This window comes from Opisthorchis viverrini (genome assembly GCF_000715545.1).
Source record: "Opisthorchis viverrini unplaced genomic scaffold opera_v5_2, whole genome shotgun sequence".
Taxonomy (NCBI): domain Eukaryota; kingdom Metazoa; phylum Platyhelminthes; class Trematoda; order Opisthorchiida; family Opisthorchiidae; genus Opisthorchis; species Opisthorchis viverrini.
The window spans coordinates 2,199,990-2,227,040 of NW_008751658.1; the positions used below are offsets into that span (position 1 = coordinate 2,199,990).

Genomic DNA, 27,051 nt, shown 5'->3' on the forward strand with positions numbered 1-27,051 from the left:
TGTGGAACGAAGTTCCAGCCAGTGTAGGCTGCTGGATCATTGCAGCACTCAAGACCGACTACCACGTCAAGGTGGCAGCTTTAGGTCGGGACGGTGTTCCATAGTGAACTTCAGTAGGTTCATTTTTACTCATGAACCACAGAGCTTGTATACAACCAAATGATAGATTCGTTCCTTAAATTTATAGGAGAAATTTAATTAAAACCTACGCAACACAAGGATATGACCTGAATCAACGTGTGTATCCCAGAATGACCGGCAGTCAAGAAGTGACCCTTCTCGTTGATAGCTGAGCGTGATGCGATCGATGTGGCTTCATGAGAGCTCAGTACTGGGGGAGGGGGAGCCAGATAGCACAACGGTTCTAGTTGTAAAAGAAACTAAGCCAAATATACCACAGAGACATGCCAAAGGTGACCTGATATTATCACTGGTGCACCGTAGCCCCGGACGATTATGGGTATGTATGAACTGTCAGTGGTGAACTAAACAGTGGTTAGTTCGTTTTGGATCGAGTCGAAGTAAGTATCTCGACGAGCGCCAGTTCCCAATGGAGATGGACAGTCAGTTAAGACAGATTCGACTGTTTATGGGTACCCAAATGAGGAGAGAAGCCTTCGCTCGTGAAGTGAGAGCCATTCCGACACCGGCGCAACTCACTGCAGCAGCTGCAAAATCACTCAAAGTTTATCATCAAAAGTGTATTGAGAGCGGAGATGTCGTAAGAGGAGTTATTGAACGCGAATCACATATTCGAATTTGAGGTAGTGGTAAGCGTTAATCGATAAAATAACCAAAGTGCGCACAGGACCAGCTTGCTGGCAAATTACTCGATGTTAGGGAGTCTAAGGGTCGCAATAAAGACGAGATGGCGAGTGCGAAGCAAGAGACGTTGGCGGTGGTGTACAACTGTTCATTTTTCTGGATGCCTAACTGAAGCGCTCACAACTGTAATTCACAGAAGAGTGATTACTACGTGAAACATGAGGGTAGTTATGATAGAAACATGAATAAAGACTAGACTTGTCAGCAATCGAATGTTTTTTCATACTCTCCATGCTGGGTACAGCGAATAAAATGACTCCGCTGATACTTGACGACAGGTGTGAAATGAGGGTACTTTTGTTTGTGTAATTCATGAGTTGAGAAACTACGCTAAAAACCAGATGCGAGGATGATTAGGGTACTTAATCAAAGCCCTTGACTCACGCAAATGACTGTGAGGAAGTGCTGGTTGTTCTGTTGTGTCGTCTGATCCAGACCTCTGATGTTTTAGAACGAATGTGTGACTTTTCCAAGGTCGTAGGTTAAACCTCTGAAACGTCTAGACACGACAGTCTCCTGTTTCCCTTCCGTTGAACGGTGTGAAACGATTTGTTTTTCCATTCGTTTGTTTTGCGCTTCCTAGCGCACTGTAGCATGTGTTTAAATCGGTTGCTAGTGTGACATGTCTGTTAAACATAATCCTCGAAGAAGCTCCTCACAGAGAATAATTTCGATACGGCCAACTGGTGTCAGCTCCCGGGGTGATGAAAGCTATATGAACTGATCCAACAGACTATTTCACCTCATGTCAAGTATTGTCAAAACTCACCTCAGTTAGTGTTGTCTGAAAACCCACAGACGCCTCGGTGTTACTCAAAAAGGCACAGGAAAGGCGCACAGCAAGTTGTGGGATAAGAGGTAAGAATTTATCCGACCGGATTGCCGATAGCCGTTCAGCCATTATCCGATTGACCATTCGAGCTCTCGCGTTTGGACAGGACTGCACGGAAGGGTCAGCAGCAGCCGAAAACCACAGAGATATTAGCCGGTAGATCTGGAGAATAAATATGTGCGTACATCAGCCGAGGCTATGAAAGCAAAGAATGTAAGACATTGTTTAGATCACAGCTAGCCATATAGATACTGGTGGCAAGTGGTGATCCGGCAAGAGGGATATTTATGAGCGCAATACCGAGTTTTGATAACCATATGAGTTATGCTTACTGAGAGTACGCATCATGCGGTAAGGTTCAGCTGTAGCACTCTTTTGGTGCCTAACTACCATGCCACCAGAAGGAAGCACGAGGGCTGGGATGCTGCCAGGTTGCCCAAGCCTAGACATGGGAAATCGAGATGCAGAGGTCGGGTTCGAACCACGGAACTACCATGCGCAAACAACTATAGCTAATGACAATCATACACCTAATACGTTCCAGACGACGTAGTAAATTTCGTGAATTAGTGGTATGGGGAGACCAAGAATGTACAAGGCCGGGTTCTAGTTCCTAAGGAGGATTGGCCAAACAGACTCGCGAGGCTCTACATAACCGACGGTTTTCGAAAGTCGATAGCTAATGAAAAAGGGGTAAGCTGTCCTATTTTACCATTTGCCATAGCTTTCGCAAACGGAACTTTGGTATCTCACTGCTGTTTAGGTTTGAGAAGTACCAGCCGGCACCGGGAACAAGGTGTAAGTCTGTTTGTGGCCGGAGTAGATTAGTCCTCGATTGGTCCAAATCTGCTAGCTGAACTTGGCTACCCTGGTATTCCGTTCAAATTTTAGGAAATGCCAGTAAGAACAACGCCTTGTTCAAAAGAACCCAGATGTGCGAAAGTACAGGAATAAATTAGGCAAAACCCAACCCAGTTTGGGAAACCTGATGACTAAGTCTGGACAGCTGATTCAATCATCCGCAATCGATCACAAGAGCATGGTCAACTGGTGAGGTAAGAGGATGGAATACACTGCGCGAACGCTCCTAAATAAACAAAGGCTGCGGCGATAAATTGCATATGAGGATCAGCTTGACTAAAGTTTGTCAAATCGGAGCTATAAACACAAGATTTTGACTGTCTCTGGAGCTTTGAGTGAGATGTTGGGAAACGACCATATGTACAACGATAAAAGCAAATAGTCAACGTTGGTGAAAAGACAGAAATGATGTATGAGGGAAACGGTGGCCCGTTGTAAAAGCTTGAAGCACAAAGTAGAATATTAGAACCAGGAAGCTGCTGACAATAGGTTCTTCTGAACTATTCTTTAGTGTACACACAGTCACAGAGTCGTCTAAACAAAAAGAGGTACAACCAAACACAGAGAAACGGAGTGACGGGTCTCAAAAGGCCATTTCCCGGACGGCGTAATAAACTGCTTACCACAGGTAATTGAAGGCTTAATTGTTCACCGGCCGGTTTATCACTGATCGACAACCTTAACTGGGCAACCGAACGACAAAGCTGAGCTGCTTGCAGAGGGTTGGTCAGAGATTACTAGCAGCGTATTTCCAACGCAGCAGCGCGTTGGACACCTGTATTTCTACAGAAAACGGACGCCCGTATATGAATCGGGCACCCTAGCGCGACAAGAATTGACTTCTGTCACAGTTTCTGGGATATCTAGATCGTGTGTGCTAGCTCCAAACAGGTGGAAATACAAGACTAGAGGGAACCAAACTCATGAGTAGTTGAAGTGCTCATATTCAGAAGTAAAGGTAAACAAAAAAAGAGTTCAGTAACAAGATGATTGATCTTTCGGTTTACAAAACATTGATGGATTATCCTACTTGTAGATCATGCGAATCTGACAAAGCCAGGCACTGGGCATACGCATCAAGGGAAGCTTCGAGGTAGCGGTCGGCATCTGATGTGAACGCTTCCAGTTCTTCCACTTCAAGAGCAGATTGGCGTTGGAGAATCCGGAGAAGGCGGCTAAAAAACCCAAACAATGCAAACAGAATATATCAAAACCATCGGAAAAGAACAGATTAGTATCCATTAAGGGTAGTAAAATAGACATGAGGCGATCAGCTTCTGCATGCAACACAGACGACAGGAAAAGCAACTATTATAGCACGGGAAGGCAGAACATAAGAGCAAGGAGATAATGTAAATAGAGTACGAACCTGCTAGTGAATAAAAACTAGGCAGCTCACCTCTTCTCCCCCAGGTCTGTTAAGCATTCCACGTCACGTTGAGCTTCAGTCAACAACTGCCGACGAGTGGCGAACTCAGGAGACGCTAGATAGGAGTCAAGAGTGGTGAACTGCGAATCTGCAAACTGGGCCAAATTCGCCAGCGCTTCCGGATCAACTGTAGCTTCCCAACGTCTTGCCATGGTCATTGCCTTCAGTGTCATAATAAAAGAGGGATTGTGTATTGTGGCAAATACGAGAGTGAATCATATAAACACTTGAAGACCTTTAATTCGATTATCTGAGAGTTCGAATACTTCTAAAGGGAGTCGTGAAAACAGCGCAGAATACATACAAGCAAACATTTCTTGTGCGCCAGCTGCATCGTGTATGCTTTGGATTGCCAATCACCAGAAAAGACCTGGAGTCTTTCAATCAATCAATCAATCAATCAATCAATCGATTTTTCAGCTAAACCGTGCACCATGGGTGGACTGGCACCAGCTGTTACAATTTCGACTACGGGAAAGTGGGAGAGTGTGGGACATACAACCAAGTCATGTAGGCGATGACATGTTTGGTTAGTTCGGGAACTGGGTAACTACACAGTGAAGGCGACAGCTTTGATGCACGAGCACCACTGACTGCGCGATTGGGCCATTTCTGCCAGTGCCATCAATCACTGGCAAGTTGAGTCTCTGGATCCCCATCTAGGAAGAAGAAAACTTACTGTTTACTGATGAGTGTTTTTATACTTTGTTTCCAAGTCATACATTGTTTGCCTCTCGGTCGCTTCCAATCGGCACGTAGTTATGAGCATAGAATCTCGTTCTTTCTTTATACTTGTTTCAAAGTCGCTAGCGACAATCAACGCTTTACAAGATGGAATAATCAAAGAGTGATAGGAACGGGTGGATGTGTTTGATGCCATAATATCAAACCTTACAATATCCAGCAGCTTCAAAGGATAGCAGATAAGTAATTCAGGTCTACGATGTGCCTATAACGGCATATGCAGTTTATGACGAATAGAAAACGCGTGAAAGAGACTGCGAGCAATTTGTCGGACTTACAAATGTCTGTGGACTACTTGAACGACTTTTCTATGCGGACCACGCATTCGTTGGAGGTAAGCGTAGATTAGATGTCAGAAGAATACTTTAAATGATACAACCAAACACAAGCATTGGAAATTAGAAAGAGTAGCCAGAAGATAAAAATACCTCCATGACTCACCGGTTCCAGATAGTTAGTCAGTAGATCTCCCGCACTTTTTGAACGGGACGCAAATAGCCAACTGCACAAAGTGGTGACACAGTGCATATAAGCACCAATGAAACCACGGCGAACCAGAAGGGCACAGTGTTCCAGAGGCCGATTCAGAACCTAATAATAAAAGAAAACAAAGAAAATAGCGAGTTATCAGTCGGTATCGATGTTTGAAAGGCGAAAATAGCGAACCAATAACCAATGTCAGTTTGCAAAAACAGTGCCTTCCAGGTGGGCCTGGTACATTTTTATATAGGTACTAAAACAGCATGTTTATCCCAAGTGAATTTGTACCCCCATGGAAGTGAGAATGCCCCAAAACTGTTTAGTCTTGGATAGTGGGTTTCGCGTTTCTCTAGTCAATGGAAATGCCTCGAGCCGTCCAACTCTATGGAGATAAACTACAGTTATTCCGGAGATCTAGAACAAATAAGCGGTGAGTTGAAACCACATGGATCAAGTATTGCGGGAAAATGAATCATCAATCAATCAATCAATCAATCAATCAATCAATCGATTTTTCAGCTAAACCGTGCACCATGGGTGGACTGGCACCAGCTGTTACAATTTCGACTACGGGAAAGTGGGAGAGTGTGGGACATACAACCAAGTCATGTAGGCGATGACATGTTTAGTTAGTTCGGGAACTGGGTAACTACACAGTGAAGGCGACAGCTTTGATGCACGAGCACCACTGACTGCGCGATTGGGCCATTTCTGCCAGTGCCATCAATCACTGGCAAGTTGAGTCTCTGGATCCCCATCTAGGAAGAAGAAAACTTACTGTTTACTGATGAGTGTTTTTATACTTTGTTTCCAAGTCATACATTGTTTGCCTCTCGGTCGCTTCCAATCGGCACGTAGTTATGAGCATAGAATCTCGTTCTTTCTTTATACTTGTTTCAAAGTCGCTAGCGACAATCAACGCTTTACAAGATGGAATAATCAAAGAGTGATAGGAACGGGTGGATGTGTTTGATGCCATAATATCAAACCTTACAATATCCAGCAGCTTCAAAGGATAGCAGATAAGTAATTCAGGTCTACGATGTGCCTATAACGGCATATGCAGTTTATGACGAATAGAAAACGCGTGAAAGAGACTGCGAGCAATTTGTCGGACTTACAAATGTCTGTGGACTACTTGAACGACTTTTCTATGCGGACCACGCATTCGTTGGAGGTAAGCGTAGATTAGATGTCAGAAGAATACTTTAAATGATACAACCAAACACAAGCATTGGAAATTAGAAAGAGTAGCCAGAAGATAAAAATACCTCCATGACTCACCGGTTCCAGATAGTTAGTCAGTAGATCTCCCGCACTTTTTGAACGGGACGCAAATAGCCAACTGCACAAAGTGGTGACACAGTGCATATAAGCACCAATGAAACCACGGCGAACCAGAAGGGCACAGTGTTCCAGAGGCCGATTCAGAACCTAATAATAAAAGAAAACAAAGAAAATAGCGAGTTATCAGTCGGTATCGATGTTTGAAAGGCGAAAATAGCGAACCAATAACCAATGTCAGTTTGCAAAAACAGTGCCTTCCAGGTGGGCCTGGTACATTTTTATATAGGTACTAAAACAGCATGTTTATCCCAAGTGAATTTGTACCCCCATGGAAGTGAGAATGCCCCAAAACTGTTTAGTCTTGGATAGTGGGTTTCGCGTTTCTCTAGTCAATGGAAATGCCTCGAGCCGTCCAACTCTATGGAGATAAACTACAGTTATTCCGGAGATCTAGAACAAATAAGCGGTGAGTTGAAACCACATGGATCAAGTATTGCGGGAAAATGAATCTCCATGGACTGCGAACTTTGCATGAGAGACAGAGGTCAACATCATACGTGCTTCTCACGGTTTTCAAACTGCACCAAAGCCGGAAACACATTTTTAGGACAGGTTACCAAACATCAGGATAGTGAAAAATAATGACCATTTTTATTTTATTACTCAATACATGTCATTCGAGGGCTATCTTTATGCGATAGTGCATCCTCGGGAGAGGAAGTGCATTAAGACATAGGTAAGTCGCTTTTCCATCTAGTGAACAAATAATCGGACCCAGTAGTCAACAAGACATGATCCCTGATGAACAATGACCAATAAAAAACATTCAACATCATAAACGAGGGATTCAGCCGGGATTCAGGTGAGTCTCGCGGGCAAACCAAATTGGTATGCAAATGAGTGTATTTCAATAGCTTCACGGCGATTTGCATCCAAAAATCCAGTTCGGTGCGACCAAGGTAATTGTCTCACCATAGCCTAAATAACGTTATCTGTCAGGAAAGGGCAAAACTATGTACTAATAGATAAACCGATCACGAGCAGCTGTCATTTTGGTTGCGACCCACATGGACGATAAAGCTCTCCGTCGGTTCACTTCGTGAAAAATAGTAATGAACACCACAAATACAAACGTTTCCTTCTGGAGTGATTATGTTTCAGAAGAGGCCGGTTTCGGGTTATCCATGTCAGCGACCAAGCCACTCGAAGGACAGACAGTCCACCTGGAGGGAAACAACTGTATAGTAAGTTAAGGTGATAAAGCTGAGGTATGCACTCTCGGAATGGATCTACGTACGTACGATTATGCACCGCGTTTACACCATTAGTAGTGTCCCTCAGTTAAACATCGCCCGGAACTGTTTACCCATTACTTGGTTCACAGCTAAAGCAGTGAAACTCTGGCTGGGACCAGCAACTTGGGCGAATAAACTCATTATATTATCGTCTTTTTTGGGAGAGCCTTCAAAGACCAAAACTTGTATTGTAGTGCTGCGACGCTAAGGTAGGACGATCAGATCTCGCAGAATTAATTTAGTAGAACGCTTTGCTGATTCGTCTCAGATTGCTGACAGAACCGAAATGTGGGTGAGTTGGGTTCTCTGTTTCTCACTAGGACACCTGAAAGCTGGATTCGATTCTGCTCTAATAAAGTCAAATGCGGGTCCGTTAACCACAAGCCTCAATAGAGTATAGGGATCACGGTACATCGTGAGTGATCGATGGCACAATAAGGAGCCGAATGGACACCAATGTAAGCGTCAACTACGATCGGCATATTGCGAGTCAAGTATGACATGAGCTTTTATGTAGGCTTCGCGTAGTGTACTCAGCTAACCTGCACATATTCTGGCTTAAAGAATTTCAAGAAAGACGATGTGTGTGTGTGTGTGTGTAGAGGTGGGGGAGATTTTGTAGAGTGATCTGATGTTCCTACCGGACCTGATCAATAGTTCAGAGGCACTAATGGTCAAACACTGAAAGGTTTCGTAAACGGTATTCCCCACTCAACTCTCATTAGGGGACCACAACGGTACTATCCATCAGCCGTGATTTGATTAGCTTCGCACCGAAAAAAGACCAGCCCCAAAAATCATTTCGCCATGTGATTCTTCTTTGGTCAGATTACCACATCATCGGTCCATGCGATGCAGGGAAAGCAAACAGTCTGCCTAACCAGCATGTGGCCCCTCTCTATCTGAAACTGATGATATTATATAGAAATACATATATACTCCAGAAACTGATGTGGCTCCAGGCATTCGATTGACTCTATGATAAAGGAAAAACGCAGCATTTCAAGTTGAGGACGTTCAATTTTGAAGGGGACACGGTAGTAGATACTCACATGCATTGCTGTTTCCAGGCCGGTGTAGAGGTGACTGACGGAGATATGCTTCTCCCCCCGATAGAAACTGAGCTGTGCCACTAGTTCAGCTGAACGCAATTCTCGCCATGCTTGTGAAACCAGCAGAGTTTGTTCACAATCGGAGGGCTGACGTGATTCAGGGTTTGTGGCCATCGCCCGATACAATGCCACATCTTGAAGCCAGTGATCGACCAAACGTAATTCGCCTGTCATTAGAGCACTTTCGGCTGCTTCGAAATAAGTATGCTCTAACAGTCCAAATGCGCGGCTTCTGGTAATGGGTGTTTCACTGCGATTGGAAAGTTGCATCAGCAATGCAGACACCAAGCGTAAAGATGAAGTTAAAAACGGTTCAAGGGGTTCCAAAGAGCCAGTGGCAATGAGCGAATCGACCAAGGATGACTGTGAAGCAACCGAATCGACCATGTGGGAGATTTCATTAAAGAGTCCGTTCAACCACTGCAGAAGAGCCTCAGGTAGTCCGTTTACGCTCAATGATCGTGCCACTTCAGCAAAGCGCTCCAAACAGCTGATCTGTTGACTACTGCTGGAGATTTCATGAAAAAGGTCGAAGCTGGTGGAGAGCTGCTTGTTCAGATCATCCAGTAAACCTTGCCTGGAGCGAAGACGTAGAAAATATCATTAATCTGAGCGGTAATACCCAAACGGATAAAAAGCTGAAAGGACCAAGGATCAAAGCTACTTTTGGCACGGCCGATAAACTAATGTGAATCGAGGGAGCAAGCATAATTAAAACGCTCAACAACCTACCATAGAGATGAAGCGATAGTCTCAACCTGAGCCCAGTCGTGTCGCTGGATAGCTTCAACAATCCAGTAGAAGCTTGTCTCCATACCGCATTCTGACCAACTGGTGGGAGGTGGACCAACAGCTTTGGTGGCAGAACTACTCCAATGACCCAAACGCCAGGCAGTTGCTGCTCTGAGTTCTTGGAGCTGAGAAAAGTATTTGCTAGAGCTACCTATAAAGAGAGAGATGGATAGGGGGGGTTAGGTGAAGTTGATTGTTAACGGGAACAGTAAAGATGCGGGGGGGGGGAGATAATGAGGTAGACAAGCTGCACCAACTAATTGTACGAGCGAGGACAACGTCACGATGGACTGGTTTAAACGTTAGTGAAAATACAAGCTGAAAAAGAAACATCTATGATGGATGGACAAGAATGCTTTGTCAGGTCAAATGTAAGACAGTTTTCCCAAAGCGATTAGAGAAATTTATATTTTTATGATCTAAACGCTGCTCGGAATAAGGCCGGATATTTCGTATTGGGTTTGTGAAAAGAAAGTTTGCTGTGTTGATATGATGTCATTAATATGAAATTTTGTAGTTCCGAAGTTCTAGACAACATCAGCAGATCGGTACTTCATTCATTCTACCACGTTCACGATACTGGACGCCGTGCTGACGCGTCTATGTAGGATTTATTCCGTTATCCAACAGTTTTCATCAACATATCACGTCTACCCTAATACACAACGACACCCGTTGGGTCCCTAGAACAAACCATCCTGTCCCCACAAGATTATTACTTAGCTGTTACGGTCAAACTGGTGTTATGGTCGCACCAGGAAGTTACCAAAGATAAAGGCGACCAGTGAAATAGCAGAGGCAACATCAAACCATTGAGCACTAGTGAAAACTCACTTCGTGTTGTTAGGATATCACCTGCAGACTCAAGTGTCGGCTCATGTATACTTTCGTCGAAAACGCACTGGGCCAGATTGTATGCAGCCATTCGGTGAAGGCATGCAGCCAAATTGAGTCTGGCCGACGAAGAACTCGGAAGCGAACAATCGTACCAACCGAGCAACCTGTCCCAGTTGTTACAAAGTTCGTTCACAGCGACACTGAAAAGAGCAAACGGTGAAAAAGGTGCTGCGTAAATGGATAAGATGCAAGGCAAGAGCGAGAAGACTGGCTGACACTGTGCCGCTGAGTAACTTGAAACATACAGAACAGATAAGAACTGGATAGGTTTGTGACAAATGCCATAGTTATCCTGGGAGATTTGAGCTGAGGACCTTAAAAAGTTTAGCCTTCTTCCACACAATATATTCTGTTAATAAGGCTAGTGAAAGCTTGCCAGTGCAGAGTTAATTCCAATTTCCCTTTCCAATTTTCGAATGTTTTTGCCAGATGCAAGATGTTGATGTGTACTACCAAGTGGAAACATTCCGGACAAAGCACAAGTGAGTAGTTCGCACTATTCTATGTGTATCACAAAAGTATTTTCGATAAGTTAAGGGAAGGGGCTAAACTTTTGTCCTCACTTCACATAGACCTATAGATAGCACATATTCGAACGGAGGACTATCCGAACGTCGTGCTCGGTGTTAGAGGCAAACCGAACAGCGCCCTGCAAGAGTACAACTGTTGTACTCTATGCAGAGTATGAAGAGAGCTTGAGGCACATTTCAGTACTATTTTTTGACCAAGATGTATCATAAAAAAATTGGAAACGGTCTTTGGGGCAATGGCGAAATCAGCATCATTGCGAAGAAACATGGCTTCAGAAAACTGAGGTGGAAGTATGAAATTCGCGCATCTAGTTTTCTGCGTTTGCTTTCCTTCTACCTTCGTTATCATTAGCTTCAAATAAAATCCGACGGGTGAGTAACTGTCATGCTGCTAGGTGTCCTGATCTGGTTTAGATGAAACCTTCCCTTTTGAACTTGCTTGTACCATTTCGAACCAGATTTGAGGAACCCTGACAATCTATATATTTCGCACTTTTCAGACCCGGAGAGACCAGATTCTGTGAACAATGGTTACGGGGTGTGATCGACAGTAAATTACGTCTAATGCCGTATGTGACTTTTTGATCAAAGATCACGAGCGCCCTCATGAGGCTAGCAAACACAGCCATATGGATGCAAATCGAAGATACATTACCGTCCTTCTCGTGATAGAGTACGAACAGAAATACATTCCTATTCGTTCTAGTGAACTTTTGCAAACGATGGGCCTAGAAATATAAGCGACATATTGACTATTGCGGTTGGATTCTCCGATACAAGCGCCAATGTATGGCAACTTCAAATTCAAGTCTCAAAATACGCACCTGCATGTCTGCCATACCTTGGCACTTCATCACCATCGAGAGCTTGACATCGGTGTTCAACCCCGATGCTTCGTCACCGTATAAACACGATTTAGTTGAAAGCCTTATTGTGAAGAAAAGAATAAAGGTGCACGGGGAAGGAACTTGGTGCTAGCCTACTACAATCATTCCGAAGTGCCTACACCTCCAGATACTCATTCAGGCAACCCAGATAGAAACTGACAAGAACGCAATTAACATCCATTAGCAGCCATACCTTGCAGTGTACTCAACCAGGCGCAGTGAGGATCATGCGGTTCCCATCCTGGAAGGCGAGTAGCACCACCAGCACCCAAAAATTTCGTGAGCTTTCATACCCCTCTATCAGGTCAAAGATTGGCCACCTCTCTGCTTTCCCCACTGGCAACCTCAGAAATGAAGTACATCGTCACGTCTAAATATAGTCCAGTGTGATAAGAAGCGTTAATCTGCTCGACGAATTTGTATTTTATTTTGTTGCTACGCTGAACCCGACAGACACAACATGCCAGAGGCACAAAGCACAGACCGGGTCGGTGGAGCTTCAGCGGATGCATGATGTGATGAACAGCAGAAAATAGTCTGATATGTCACCACCACTTCATCGCTTACTTCTTTCTTTAGGAGGTGACGATGCTCGATGATAGCATTAAACATTTGCTGGGGTTGTGGTACGAACTGTGTAGTAACAACTTTGTGGAGGTGATGTTTACGAGGTGACGAGGCTCGATGATAGCAATAAACATTTGCTGGGGTTGTCGTACGAACTGTGTAGTAACAACTTTGTTGATGGAGGTGATGACAATTCAGCGACTGAGCGAGATGGGATGCCAGAGGCAACAAAAAAGTGGAGTCGTGTTTGGCGCGACTGGACGGTGTTGGATGAATCCAAGTCAGACTGTTCGAAGATCTATGGCAAAGACAAAACACTTCCAATTGAGGGTAAGGAAATTCGCCAAAAAACTGCCAATTTTGAGGGTTGATGCTACCAAAGTGACAATAGCGCGCACAAACTCCATGACAGCAAAGTAATAGAGAAGTCACTGATTCGCCACTGTGGGGATTGCACCGGTTACCGGAGTTTTTGACCGATCACCGATGCTGTGTCAGTCAGAGGCAACGAGAGCTTTGATACATTTCGGCAGACACAGCGTTTCGTAAAGACTTGAGACGTCACCGAAGAGATGTAAAGATCAACGACATCAAACGCCCATTGGATGGTGTGAAAATCCTGACGTTCATACGAACGCCGTATTCCGCCAAACTGCGGGCGAGCACACGGATGTTGAAAGATAGATGATGCGAACGGATGGCGGGCAGCACTAAGTACGGAAAAGAACACACAAGCTAGGTATTTATTATTCCTATTTCCCCCGCCCATGAATAAAATTGCGGCGGTTGGAAGCATTATTTAGAAGAATATGAAACAGGTGGATATTCTGGGCTTATGCTCGATGATAGCAATAAACATTTGCTGGGGTTGTCGTACGAACTGTGTAGTAACAACTTTGTTGATGGAGGTGATGACAATTCAGCGACTGAGCGAGATGGGATGCCAGAGGCAACAAAAAAGTGGAGTCGTGTTTGGCGCGACTGGACGGTGTTGGATGAATCCAAGTCAGACTGTTCGAAGATCTATGGCAAAGACAAAACACTTCCAATTGAGGGTAAGGAAATTCGCCAAAAAACTGCCAATTTTGAGGGTTGATGCTACCAAAGTGACAATAGCGCGCACAAACTCCATGACAGCAAAGTAATAGAGAAGTCACTGATTCGCCACTGTGGGGATTGCACCGGTTACCGGAGTTTTTGACCGATCACCGATGCTGTGTGAGTCAGAGGCAACGAGAGCTTTGATACATTTCGGCAGACACAGCGTTTCGTAAAGACTTGAGACGTCACCGAAGAGATGTAAAGATCAACGACATCAAACGCCCATTGGTGTGAGTGAAAATCCTGACGTTCATACGAACGCCGTATTCCGCCAAACTGCGGGCGAGCACACGGATGTTGAAAGATAGATGATGCGAACGGATGGCGGGCAGCACTAAGTACGGAAAAGAACACACAAGCTAGGTATTTATTATTCCTATTTCCCCCGCCCATGAATAAAATTGCGGCGGTTGGAAGCATTATTTAGAAGAATATGAAACAGGTGGATATTCTGGGCTTATGTGAAACTCGTCAGTATGNTACCACACTCGGGACAAAACAGAAGACATTGAGCTTGCAACAACAGAATAATCCACTTCAACAAACATACCTTGTTTCCTTAAACATTGGGTGCGCAGTGGGATCAGAGGCAAGTGCTTGAACTTCGCAGTCGTCCGTTGACTGACAAGGGGCGAGGAAAGCGATTTGGGCGGTACGCAGTCCAGGTAAGTCGGCGAAAAGACGGCATATGCCCAGCCAAACCCGCCGTCGAGTTGAATGTGACGTTATCCATTCGGGTGGAGAACCACTGAGTGTCAGAGCAGCGGGCACAATAAATGAGTCAACATTGTTTAAGGAGATCATTTCTCGTTTATCGGTTGAAAAAATTAGGAATGATATTTCATATTCAGTGGCCCAAGTAAAAAAGAGTAGTTGTTCAGCTGTGACTTTCGGTATATAGCTGCGTCACAATTAGAAGGGGACATGAGGGCTGAGATACTGCCTGGCTGTCTAAACCTAGGTAAAAGCAACCGGGAAGCCAAAGTCGGGTTCAGACCGCGGATCTTGTCAGTTAGTCGTTTCGCACCTCAACCGCCGAGCCATCTCGGACACAACCTAATAATGGTGGGCAACAAACTAGGGACGACTTGGCCTGTCCACGGTTCACCCGTAAAAGCTGCGAACACACTCATGAAGTTGCTGAAAGCCCTTCAAAGAAGGGCATTATAAGAGATTCGGCTGAGTCCCCCATGAAAACCAAATGAATACGCAAATTAGTATAGTTCGATAAAAACACTGGAATCGAAAAAATTGAATGGAGTCCTAGAGGTGAGACTTTCTTGAATGGATGATCTATCAAGGCAGATGGGTCTGTCTGCGTTACTACTCAGTTCTCAGCAGGGCGGATTGGCCGTAGCCCTCAATATGACACTTATTTCGCTGCTTTGAATCAACGAACAGATGTGGATGATCGCCTCTGTAGTGAATTACGTATGCTAGGGGAAATACCCATCTCTTACGTTCTCCACGGAATCGACACGTATGGCATGAGGAACTGACAAACTCATCATCATCACCGACGGCATGATATCAGTTTCCAACAGTGATAATTCGCGACAGTACAACCATGATGTATTTGAGAACCTTACTCTGAAGGAAAAGATAAAAGTGGACGTGGACGGAAACGGATTTAGTGCTAGCTTCCTACAACCATTCCGAGGTACCTGTACCTCTAAATACTCATTCAGGCAACCCAGATAGAAACTGACAACAAGAACGTAATTAACATCCATTAGCAGCCATACCTTGCAGTGTACTCAACCAGGTGCAGTGAGGATCATGCGGTTCCCATCCTGGAAGGCGAGTAGCACCACCAGCACCCAAAAATTTCGTGAGCTTTCATACCCCTCTATCAGGTCAAAGATTGGCCACCTCTCTGCTTTCCCCACTGGCAACCTCAGAAATGAAGTACATCGTCACGTCTAAATATAGTCCAGTGTGATAAGAAGCGTTAATCTGCTCGACGAATTTGCGGAGTATTTTGTTGTTACGCTGAACCCGACAGACACAACATGCCAGAGGCACAAAGCACAGACCGGGTCGGTGGAGCTTCAGCGGCAGTCATGCATGATGAACAGTAGAAAATAGTCTGATATGTCACCACCACTTCATCGCTTACTGGTCGGCTGTGCACAAGGCGAGAAACTATGCCGAAAATGAGAAGTGAGTTGTTCTGTGAACCTCTTAGCTGGTCATTAGGCCGGCTGGTTTTGCGTCACGGGTGTCACCCGCTGGATAGACATATTCTAGTCATTCCACTAAAATTTTAATCATTAGTCGCAGGTGAACGGAGTGTTGGTCGAAAAGGTCGCTGAAGTGCCGGGAAAATCTTTCTTTACGAGGTGACGAGGCTCGATGATAGCACTAGACATTTGGTGGGATTGTAGTACGAATTGTGTAGTGACAACTTTGTTGATGAAGGTTCAGTGACTGAGCGAGATGCGATGCCACAGGCAACAAAAAATAGAGTCGAATGGACCTTATGTTGTGTTTGGTGCGACTGGACGGTGTTGGATGAATCCAGGTCAGACTGCATAGATAAAATGCTCCCAACTAAGGGTCAGCAAATTCGCCTGAAAAACTGCCAATTCTGAGGAATGATGCTAACAAGGTGGCAATAGCATGCACAGTCTCCATGAAAGCAAAGTAATGGAGAAGTCATTGCTTCACCAGTGTGGAGATTGCACTGGTTAACGAAGTTTTTGACCGATCACCGATGCTGTGTCAGCCAGAGGCAACGAGAGCATTGATACATTTCGGCAGACACAACGTTTCGTAAACACTTGGGGCATCACCCAAGAGATGTAAGGATTATCAGCGACATCAAACACTCATCGGGTGCTGTGAAAATCCAGACGTTCATACGAACGCCGTATTCCGCCAAACTGCGGGCAAGCACACGGATGTTGAAAGACAGATGATGCGAACGGATGGCGGCAGCACTAAGTACGGAAAAGAACACACAAGCTAGATATTTATCATTCCTATTTCCCCCGCCCGCGAATAAAACTGCGGCGGTTGGAAGCGTTGTTTAGAAGAATATGAAGCAGGTGGATACTCTGGGCTTATGTGAAACTCGTCAGTATGAAGCATATCACAATCTTGAGATTGCTTACTCATTTAACCAAGCAAGTTCCAGAAACAGGCGTGCAGCATATGGACGGTTGAGAACGACCGCGCGGTCGGCGGCGACAAGCCAAGCCGGAAAGATGGTGAACGACTGAGTAGGTCGATTGCTAAAACCGGATCCACAAATGGATGAAATTAAATTGTGAAGCGCAATAATGCAGCATAGCTGCGAAAGGTTTTATGAAGTATTTATTATACACTAACGAGGAATCAAAATATTTACCTATTAGTTCGAGTCCATTGCTCCCAAGTATGAAGGGCCAGTAGGGAATCGATCCAGAGGTCTTCGATTGATCTACACACGGATGACTGCTTCAGGGACCAAGCAATACCGTCGGCTAGACCGAGTTTCAGAGCTTCGCTAACGCTAGCAGAAAGTTCATCGGTTGCGGTGAAGACGCTCAATATCAGCCATGGGAAGATTTGTTTACATAAACTGGGCTAAGGCGAGAGTAACAGAGGAAATAGGCACGTTGTCACAACATGTATGAGGAACTGCAAAATATCCAACACATCTTCAGAAAGGTCAGGCGTCCTCAAACTGGAGTGGAACCGCGTACCAGCAGATAAAACCATGGGAAAAATTGCATGACGTACTTACCGAAACTGGAAGTAGCGGCTGTAAGGCCTTGTAGATAGGACTGAGCGTCAGTGGCAAGCTTAATAGCCAAAGGATAAAGGGAACAGGCCAGTTTTGTTCACTGGCCAGGCCTTCAGCAGACGAGGAAGATACAGTTAGTTTCACGTGATCAACTACAAACTGAACGATCTCGGTCCGCGTCAATTCAGATAGCTGAAACAGAAATAGTTGGAGACGATGAAAAACTATAAAACAAAGTGGTGAATCATAAAACTGAATGTAAAAATAAACCTCACCTGTTGTAGCACAGTTAGCTGAGCTTCGGTGAAATTAGTTGTATTCCGACCGGTGTTACGCACCGAGAAATACGGGAGTAGCATGGTGGACAAGGAAGCCATTGAATTCGAGGCATGACTATTGGATAACAACGGGTCCAAAGAGCATGAACACTCGCCAAACAGTCGATGCAAAACTTGACTGGCAATAGAGGCACTGGAAGAACTGGGAATTAGATAAAAAAAGTGGTCAACAGAAGGAGGCGCCAATAATATTTTCCGAGTATAGACCTATATATGGGAATCACCCAAACTCCAACTTGTAGTGACAGTGTTTTGTGTTAACTTGGTTTACAACGGAAATTTTATCACCCTCTAACACAGACGCTGAACTCGGAAAGAGCCGATGCGTTAACGAAAACTAGGCTGGAGAATTCCTATGTGACAACGCAATTGAAGTCAAGAGGTGTTCACTTATGTTGTTTTTCAGGTTAAGACATCACAGTACATTGGACCGGATTTTTGTTAAAATGCACATGACGGACGGACAAAAAGGTTGAGAGGTTCTGTTAGAGGAGTCGACATGAAGCTTGACGATTCAGCGTGTGCATGTGGGAATGGAGCGAAATCAGGCTTACAACGTTGCACACCAAACAGGACGCTCCAGCATGGGATTCGTATCGGGTCTGTTGAGGATTACTGTCCTCCCATCTCATGAATCATACCGGAAAATAGCGAGACGTCATAAAAAAGAAACGGCTTAGTAGTTGTGGCGATATGTCGCTAAGCAAAACCACTACATGATCAGGTAAATATCCAATTAATCCTACAAAAAACGAGGACCTGAAACTAACAAAAAACGCTTTAAGGGGGGGGGGCAACAAGTTATTTTTTTTACATAGATGCCATTTGAAATGACTAAGGGTACAAACCACTTCACCGAGCACTTTGTAAATAGACATAAAAAAATCTCGCTGCTCATTTTTTTTTCAATAGAAAAACGAGCACTCCGCAAAGGCAGGAACCAGTTAGGTATATTGAGTTGACAATTAGCTCGCTCTATTGTCTTTCAAGTTCCTGGGATATGTTTGCCGGTCAAACGATGATGAGACTAGGATGTAGGGTAAAGGACTGTTTATTCAAGACCAATTTGCAACAGATTCGAGACAGGGTATCCCACTCTTCACGTTTGTATTTTGAATAGTGGCGTATTCCTTTGTTATGTACACCAATTTCGTGCATAATAAAAAAACCGCTATTCGGTTGACTCCAAGGAAATAACACAAAATGACGATAAAGTGATCAACCAGGTGTGGTATCTTTTCGTTCCAGAAACGCCATGCAACTCGGTGGCATGACGGCTGAAGTACCGCCAGTGCGTATGGAATTAGACGGGGGAAAACAAGAAAAAGAATGTAACATATAGAGGAAAAAATGGTGAGTTTCGCTTCGATTTAAGTAAATCAAATGCCCAGTGTCAGGTGCAACACCAAACAACAGTAGACTATTCAGATAATCGAAGGATAGATAGCACGAGATATGTCCGAACGATTGAACACGAATTCTAAAAGCTTCACTCAGTGAAAAGATTTTGAAGTACTTCGGTAGAAGTAAGATTCTTCCTGAGACTAGTGGAAAGTTAGGAACAATCGTGGCTACTCACCAATAGGCAAATTAGGCACGTGCTAGACCAAACGCAGGAAAACGTTTGTGAATATAGACGGATAGATTCAAGTTGCGGGAAATAAAAACCTACTTGCAGAAAGCAGCTAGATGCGCTGTTCCGAGAAAGCATCTCCAAGTTGCTCGATTCACTGGATTGACTACAGAAAATTCGTTGGAACCCAGCAAAGAGTCATCTTTCGTAGCCCAACTGCATTCTACCTCGACCTCCATTTGGCTCAACAAAGAAAGCAGACGTTTGAGCAAAGACAAACACTTCAAACCAGCTGCACGGGTTGCACGGTCAATGAGGACGGGAGTGAGTTCATCCCGGAATGATTCGAAAGCCGGAGAGAATAAAGCGTAGGAAATCCGTTCATAGAGGGTAGTCAGGACGATGCAGAGTTCTAAAAACACAATTTAAAAAGGTGTGTGTGAGTAAGGTAAAGTATCCCGTAGAACTACAGTCTACTTGGATCAATAAAACGTCGCTATGCAGGACAGAGCTTACTTATGCAGTGGCCATGTAGCTATCATGTCAAGGACAAGGGCGGGTGAATCACCCAAAATAGGACGACGATACGCAAACAGAAGAGTGCAGCGTTGGGCCTACGGGATGAGCCGCTCAGTGTGCACGCATGCAAAGACCACCGGCTCTGCTGGTGGGACACGCCGATAGAGTTAGGTCTCCAGGCAGCTAACCAATCCAGAGAGTGGTATGCATCTATTCTGTTGTTCCATTGTAGTAACTAACATCCCAATTCCATTAGACCTCATGTCCTAACAAGAATTCCTAAGGTGTCCACTTTCAACGAACACATGAAACTAGTCTAGTGCGATCTGTTTATTACGAACTTGAAAAACAAGCGATTCGCGTGCAATAGGGATAGTCGTATATCAGGGAGGGTCTTCAAGTTAAGCTGGAGCTGTAATACGCTCTCACAATTCCAATTCTGCTTCCATAAGCTGTGTGAAGGGTAAAATAGTTATCAATACTAAAGAGCGCTGTCCGCAATCCGGTGGTGAATAGTTGGTCGTAAAGTAAGCGATGTGAGTCATCCTATCCATCCATGGCGCATGATGATGTTTAAAAAATGCAGTAAGTATACAAAATTCGATCGGTTACCTTTGGAGAAGTAGTGGCTTTCATTGAACTCGGCAGGTACGACTCACCCAAAGAACACGCTCGTGGGTAACACACCAAGATAGACCACTCCGCACTAAGATTCCACAATAAATTGTATACAGAACCCTCAAGATTTCACACGCCATCAAGAAACGAGCATGAGAAGAACAAAGCCCGATAGATGCTTGCCGCCTAGGTATCCTCAAGCAGTCTTCGTCCTGATCTTACACAGTTGGGGCTACTAAATCGCGGCAGGTCAACCATCTTTAGCAATACAGCAAAGCTCTATTGAAATTGACTGGCGCTGTTCAGGTTCGCGGGTAGAGCAGAAGCTCCCAGGTGTAGTCAAATGTGGAATAAGCGGACGGGTCTATCGGATGGAGAGCGCCGTGGATATCTAGATGTGCGCTGGTGGTTGAGTGAGTCCGATAATTATGTCTCCTCGAATGCCGATGTGCGTTTGAAAGACAATTGCCGGACACGGTAAAGAGATTAACAGTTACTTGATCAGTTACACCTAAACACATCTGATCCACCAATATTCCAGAGCATTTTCAACCCAGATGTCAGATGTTACTATCAGGCTTCATGGACTCCAGGCAACAATAGACAGAGTCGATTGTTCCGTAATGTGTATAAAGGTAATTGAAAATCATTAAATCTTTATATTCTGCAGTTAGCTAGGGAACCGCTAGAAGGTACACTCGAAAAAAGCCGTTGGACAACGGAGACATCAGTCTAGAACTCGCGTGTTGTGGTACAGCCAGGGAAGCAATACACTCCATCCAAACGCGCCTCCTATAACGACCATCAACAGCACGTTGGAAAGAGAGAAGTATGAGTACGGCATCGAACTTATGGAATCACAGTACTCCCCGGCGAATAACGCGCACTCTCAGGGTTGGCCAAACTCGCGCTTGGAAGTGCCGTCTCTTGATTGACACATGCTTTGAGTAGTTGTTCTTAAAAAGAATTTCATATACAGCTTGAAAGGACATCAACTGATACGCGCGGAGTTACCTTAGAGCTGTTACACAGGAGTTACCTGAAATAGGTGGGTACTGCCAGCGTGTGGAGCAAGAAACAGGACGCCAAAATAGCGTTTCTGTCATCAGTCGCTTTGTTGAGTGATTTTGAAGATCACTGAATTTGTATATTGGTAAATAAGACAAAATAGTTGGGGAATAAAACAAATGAAAAATGTGACGCACTTCCAACGAGCGTTTTTGGTTGTGATTTCTACGGTAGCATGCTTTTTGTCCTCCACATACGCGTACGCGCAAACTACACTTTTCACCCGAATTACCATATCGCTGTTCTTTCTATCTTGAGAGACTGTCTATCAATCTCAATGCAAATAAATTTGGGACCGAGCCATTTCGCACTCTTCCACGGAAGCACATTCTTCGTCGTCACTGTGCTAGAGAAACAAAAATGTCACACTGAAACTAAATACAGACCGGAAAATGGACGAATCACATGAAGCCCTGTGTGGGCTGTTCACGCAAACAACTAACCGTGGGCACTGACACTGAAGGACTGACAGATGGCTGCAGCGGTCTGCTGTAGCTGGGTGTGTCGGGCACCGACGGAAAACTCTAACTGGTCGATCGGCACTACATCACTGCCAGGTGCTAGGAATTTGACAAGAAGATCTTGCAGTTGGTTGAGATTCCAGTTCTGATAACGAAGTAATGCGGGGCAACACAGCAGTTTCGATTTCTCGAAATAAGAGCTGAATATCCGGAAAGCCTAGGAAAGGGTAAGAAACAAGAAGTGAATGTTGGGTTTGAAAAAAAGGAATGAGAGCAGCTCGTTGCTCCATGCGGTTTGAAAAAGTAAAACAACTGTTACTCGCAGTAATGATGACAAATAGGTAAAATTCTTGCAGCCAAAGGCTATTGTCATACGGATTAAAACAGTCATTGTCAGTGGTGGATAAGATGTCTTATGCGTAGACACTTCAAAAAGGAGTAACACAGCTGTTCCCATGGCAACCGCTCGAGTAGGATAGAGGCAATCAGGAGACACTCCAGTGAAGTCCTGAAGAGGTAAAAGAGAACAGGTGCCCAGATTATTGCACTGGAGTTATTTTAGCCGAACGACGACCTTCGTTTCAAATAATAAAGCAGCGCGTGGGAGCGCGTTTGACGAGTTAATCACTCTAAAGCAGGTAATAAGAGCGCAAATCTCAGAATTGATCTAAAATGCATATATCGCTACCCGGGTTTGTTAGGAATTCGAAGGTGAACAAAATCTTTCATTAACAGATCGAGTAGCTCAAGAAGAGCGTGCTTTTTTGGCTGAGGTTTACGTGGCGCGTTTAGCAAGTGCCTATAAACCTTGTGAGCAAAATTACTTACAGTTTCAAGAAAGCTGCTCATTTCTACTTATGGTCCAGGTTGGTGTGAAAATAGAGAGGAGACCCTACTGGAGTTAACTATCGTGACAGTTGTCCTGCAACCAGCAGTCATCATATTTGAGGGCGCAAAATGTCATTTCCGAGAGGGTGACCTTAGTGAACAGAAAGAGGGTTAGTTACGTAAAGTTCATCTACCCGAGGTTATGTTTGTACACCTAGGTAAAATCGATTAGTCTTGGACGTCATCAGATCGGTTTGAAGCAGAACATCAGAAAACCGAAACAAAATCGATGGAAAACAAAGTCTAGAGCAGTATATATATTTTTGGGAAGTTGACAAATCAGTCATTGGGTGTCTTCTAGCCGCGGTGCTTCTGCGCAGCACGGAGAGGCAAAGTAAAGTCAACACATTCTAGGTCCACTCAGTTTGTAGAACGGCCAAGTAGGGTAAGAAATGAAAAAAGAATTAGAAGGGAGGGGACACATAACAAAAGAAGGAAATCCGTTTAGCGTACAGGTCACAGGAATTTTGACGATAGTAAGCATCCAGTTCATCTACACTATCTTTTGCTGAGATACTACACGGCAAGTACAAGCACACGTTTTTTACGACTGTTTGAAAGCCAAACGTACCTGGTATGGATTGGTGCGGTCACATGAACAGGAGTTTGTCAGTAACCGCTGGTTCTCCCCAAAGAAATTGATAACTTCATTGGACCAAGGTAGCGAACGGTTCGTTTTTGGAAAATCAGGCAATTGACAGATGGCTGACTGAAAGCGAGGAAGGGCCTCAGGACCCATAAGTGACGCGAGGATGTTGGAGATCTGATGCAGATTGCATGAAAGCGAGGCTTAGACAAGTCACAGATTGAAACTAAAGAATTAATAAGCAGGATATCTCGGAACAGCCTAATTGTCAAACCTATTGATGATACAGTAGCGACAACAAGAGTCGAGAATAAAGTGGCAATCTATAACAATCAATATGAGAGCACAGAGTAAACCACTACCTATTCGAACACCGATTGTTTACAATATTTAAGGAGGACCACTCAGCATATCTCCAGAGTGGTAGTCCCAAATGGAAAATATAGGTTTAGGGGCAGTTTTAAAGCATAGGCGGTAAAAAGGTGATTCGTACCTTGTCCAAAATAGCCTTAAAATCCTTGGTTCGAATGCGTTCTGTCGAACTATCCTTGTTGCAGCTATGCCGAGTTTCAAAAATTTTCATAGCCAACCCAACAAGATGAGCTACGATTGCATGATGGAGGGTGGCTTCCATCTGGAAAGGAACGTAAAAACGATTAACACAGAGATAACCGAAAACCAAAGGTATCGGTGATCTGCCACTAGTGATATGGCGGAACGTTTGCAAACGAATCACCCATCTAGGCAAACAGATCAACAACCAACTAAAAAAACTGATCTACCAGTGTAACGATGGATACTACTGACGAGACATACGAGTAGCATGTTTTCCCGTAAATCCGCTTCGTGTCTCCTGAAAAGTGAGATCTATTGCGGAATTTGTGGAGTCGCTTTGTAGCAATTGCTTGCATTTGAGCAACAGTCAATGAATATCCAGGGAAGTTCAGGAAGACGCGTTCAAGGAGAAGATGGATATTCAGTTTTGTAAGCAAGATGCATATGAGTGTTTTGCTCCCCTGTCCAATAGTCTGTAACTGTTCAGTTGGTTTTTCTCTAATAGACAACTCCGCAGCGAAGCCATCTTCCTTTCACCTTCAATAGTGTGGTAAAACACCCTTCGAAGATGAAATTAAATGATGGCTATTCCATTGAGTAGAAAATTTCAGCAGCATGAGATTGTTCCACAGTGTCGTTGCCGTCAATGGGAAAGACCACCAGAAGAGAAGAGGAGCTGTTGGCGAAGTAGCAGGCGACCCAGCAGAATAGTAGACGAGTTTATCGTCTGTGATGTTGTTGCACCAAAGCCGCCTCATTTTTCAGTCGGCACGGTATTCTAGATATCGCAGCACATTTGCCTGCCGGAACGCAGTAACCACACTCTTGGGCTCTTGTTTCAGTCCCCGAGTTACCCGTAACCTTATGTTCTACTCGAACATCAAACTGCACGCAACTGATGAAATACGTTCATTTGCAAGTTACGTTGGTGTTAACGTGGAGTTCAACTGAATGCTTACCTAGACTCGCCGGGACTGCGCCTACCGCAAGAAAAATGGTTGCGGGCTGTCGAAGGCTCTCCAGAAGCCGCATGAGTGATGGGTTCCGTCAAGAAAATAAAGTAATCTGCGTTTATTACGCGGAGTATGATGAGCTAGCATAACAGGGGTTCTGGCGATGCGGAAAAGACAGACATTAACTTGATGGCAAGGAGTGATACTGACCCCGAAGACCCCAAAGTGACCCAAACTGAACCTGGATTTACTAGTGAGTCTTAGGGTAGCCGAATCGGTCGCCACAAATGGAGTCAAACCAAAGTGAAAAGCGGGGTTGCACCAAACTCCCTGCTGAAAGAAAAATTTCGTTAATGCATCTTCCACGAATTACGAATGAACTTATTTCAAAAACAGTTTACAGCCGATAGGATCTAGAGATAAACTCCTGTGCTCAATTATACTTACTTGTACGTCACGTTGAACATAGACATGGGATCGAGTGAAGAACAGGAACGCATCCAATGAGCATAACAAGCTCAGAGTGAGGGAGAACCTGAGATTGGTTAAAGAAATAGCTTGACGCGTCAGCGATATGATAAGAGGGAGTGTAGGGAGAGATGAGACAGTATAAGTTCGCTATATATATATATNTCCTGGCGCAATTATTCTGATAAATTCACACGAAAGAGGAGGAGCACTATATCCTAGGTTGGCTCTCATAGGAGGTGAAACGAGCGCATCGGTAGTACACATGCTTGGGAGTGAAATTCGTGCATCTGGCGAGTGAGACCAGCGTTCTACCACTACTTCACAAGCGGAGGCTGAACGCACCTAAGTTATCGCGCCCAGTAGGTTTCGAACGTCCGTGGCGCTACCTGACTGGGAATTCCTGACAGGCGGGTCAGTCGATCAATAAAACCAGGACAGTTAATGGGTCGTGTTTCGAAGTGTGGGGGGAAATCAATCAAATCATTCAAGTATGGACATGTTCGAATGTCCAGATGTGGTAATCCAGTGGGACGGTGGGAGCACGCTCAACTTGCATGTGAGATGTTGGAGTTCCGGGTGTGCATTGCCGGGGAGCTCTGATAAGAGTGAAACTAGAGTCCACTCACCAGAATAATTACGCTAGCAGAGGGCGGCTGGATGGTCATGTAACTGCTACGAATCCCGCTGCCACCTACAACTTGTTTATCAGGAAGAAGTGGTGTAACTAGATAGAATCCTGGTGTTTTGATTATTTTTGTTTGAAGCTAGGCGACACGAAAACACTTCTACTCTCTCACCGAAAATGCAGAATAGCTGAGATAGACTATCTAAAGAATAACGCTTTCTTTGTACCACACAGCTTCCCAGTAACTGTATTACAATTAACCACTGCCGTTACCTCAACTTGAATTGAGGCCATGTTGCAAAACTGTTCAAGTTGATGAGCACAAATACGAAGAGTGGAATTCGGTCACAACAGAGCGTGAAAAACAAGTCGTCATATTACGGCTATCTGTGGCATAGTTGGAGATCCCGTTCCACTATCTCCACACTCCTAAAAGTGTGGGGACAGGCCAAGATCGAGCTCTTCTGAAGGAATATCTCTTCGCAATCCCACTTTATAGGAATAAAAAGGATCAAATAGTCTCGTTGATCTGCTCCAAGTAGACATAGACAACCGCACACTACACCAGGATGAAAAATATATCTTTTTGCGTAAGTAGTTTCACCCACGGTATTTGATGATACAACAGTGATGTACACCTGGGTTCTACCGCTACCAAAGCTGTCAGCTATAGAACCACTGGTTTGTTCTTCACTTTTAACGCCATCGCCCTGAGTGTCTCCTTGACAGGAAAACTGGTTTCAGTTCCTTCAAACCATGGCAAACCTTGGGTCAGGACCGAAGGTGAGGGTGGGGATACATTCGATAGTGTAGCGCGAAATCCAGAGTGTCAGTGGGGAATGGAAGCAATGCAAACCCCAGTTAGCTAACGACGTCCTGTTCGTTTAGAGTTCATTGAGACAGACATGAAATTTTGGTACCTTAGAGTGATTTGCCATGAACAGAAGGTACCACTGCGTGTAGTAGAACACCTTAACAGTGCTGGAGGCTTGTAGTATACGGATTTAAGGGACAAGACATCTTAAAG

General features: G+C 44.5%; 3 protein-coding genes across 3 annotated transcripts in view; 2 read left to right on the forward strand and 1 right to left on the reverse strand.

Moving 5' to 3' along the window:
- T265_00205 (hypothetical protein) overlaps positions 1-27,051 on the reverse strand; it is a gene marked incomplete at both ends in the record, with an annotated part of 85,257 nt that overhangs the window by 19,173 nt on the left and 39,033 nt on the right. Inside the window, 14 exons of the mRNA XM_009163913.1 lie at positions 1,595-1,819; positions 3,549-3,693; positions 3,918-4,108; positions 5,133-5,282; positions 6,456-6,605; positions 8,806-9,442; positions 9,598-9,808; positions 10,492-10,694; positions 14,190-14,387; positions 16,992-17,209; positions 17,370-17,561; positions 17,645-17,849; positions 19,380-19,692; positions 21,929-22,163. Of these exons, the coding sequence (XP_009162177.1) occupies positions 1,595-1,819; positions 3,549-3,693; positions 3,918-4,108; positions 5,133-5,282; positions 6,456-6,605; positions 8,806-9,442; positions 9,598-9,808; positions 10,492-10,694; positions 14,190-14,387; positions 16,992-17,209; positions 17,370-17,561; positions 17,645-17,849; positions 19,380-19,692; positions 21,929-22,163 (3,273 nt within the window). The remainder of the gene's footprint in view (positions 1-1,594; positions 1,820-3,548; positions 3,694-3,917; positions 4,109-5,132; positions 5,283-6,455; positions 6,606-8,805; positions 9,443-9,597; positions 9,809-10,491; positions 10,695-14,189; positions 14,388-16,991; positions 17,210-17,369; positions 17,562-17,644; positions 17,850-19,379; positions 19,693-21,928; positions 22,164-27,051) is intronic.
- Positions 7,571-12,345, forward strand: T265_00206 (hypothetical protein; the record flags this gene model as incomplete). The annotated part of the gene is made up of 5 exons (XM_009163914.1): positions 7,571-7,702; positions 10,984-11,036; positions 11,585-11,657; positions 11,817-12,035; positions 12,124-12,345. The coding sequence occupies 5 exons, from the start codon at positions 7,571-7,573 to the stop codon at positions 12,343-12,345; spliced, it is 699 nt and encodes a 232-aa protein (XP_009162178.1).
- T265_00207 (hypothetical protein) lies at positions 13,374-13,634 on the forward strand (the record flags this gene model as incomplete). Its single annotated transcript, XM_009163915.1, has 1 exon — positions 13,374-13,634. A coding segment is annotated over one exon (261 nt), but the record flags the coding sequence as incomplete, so codon positions are not given.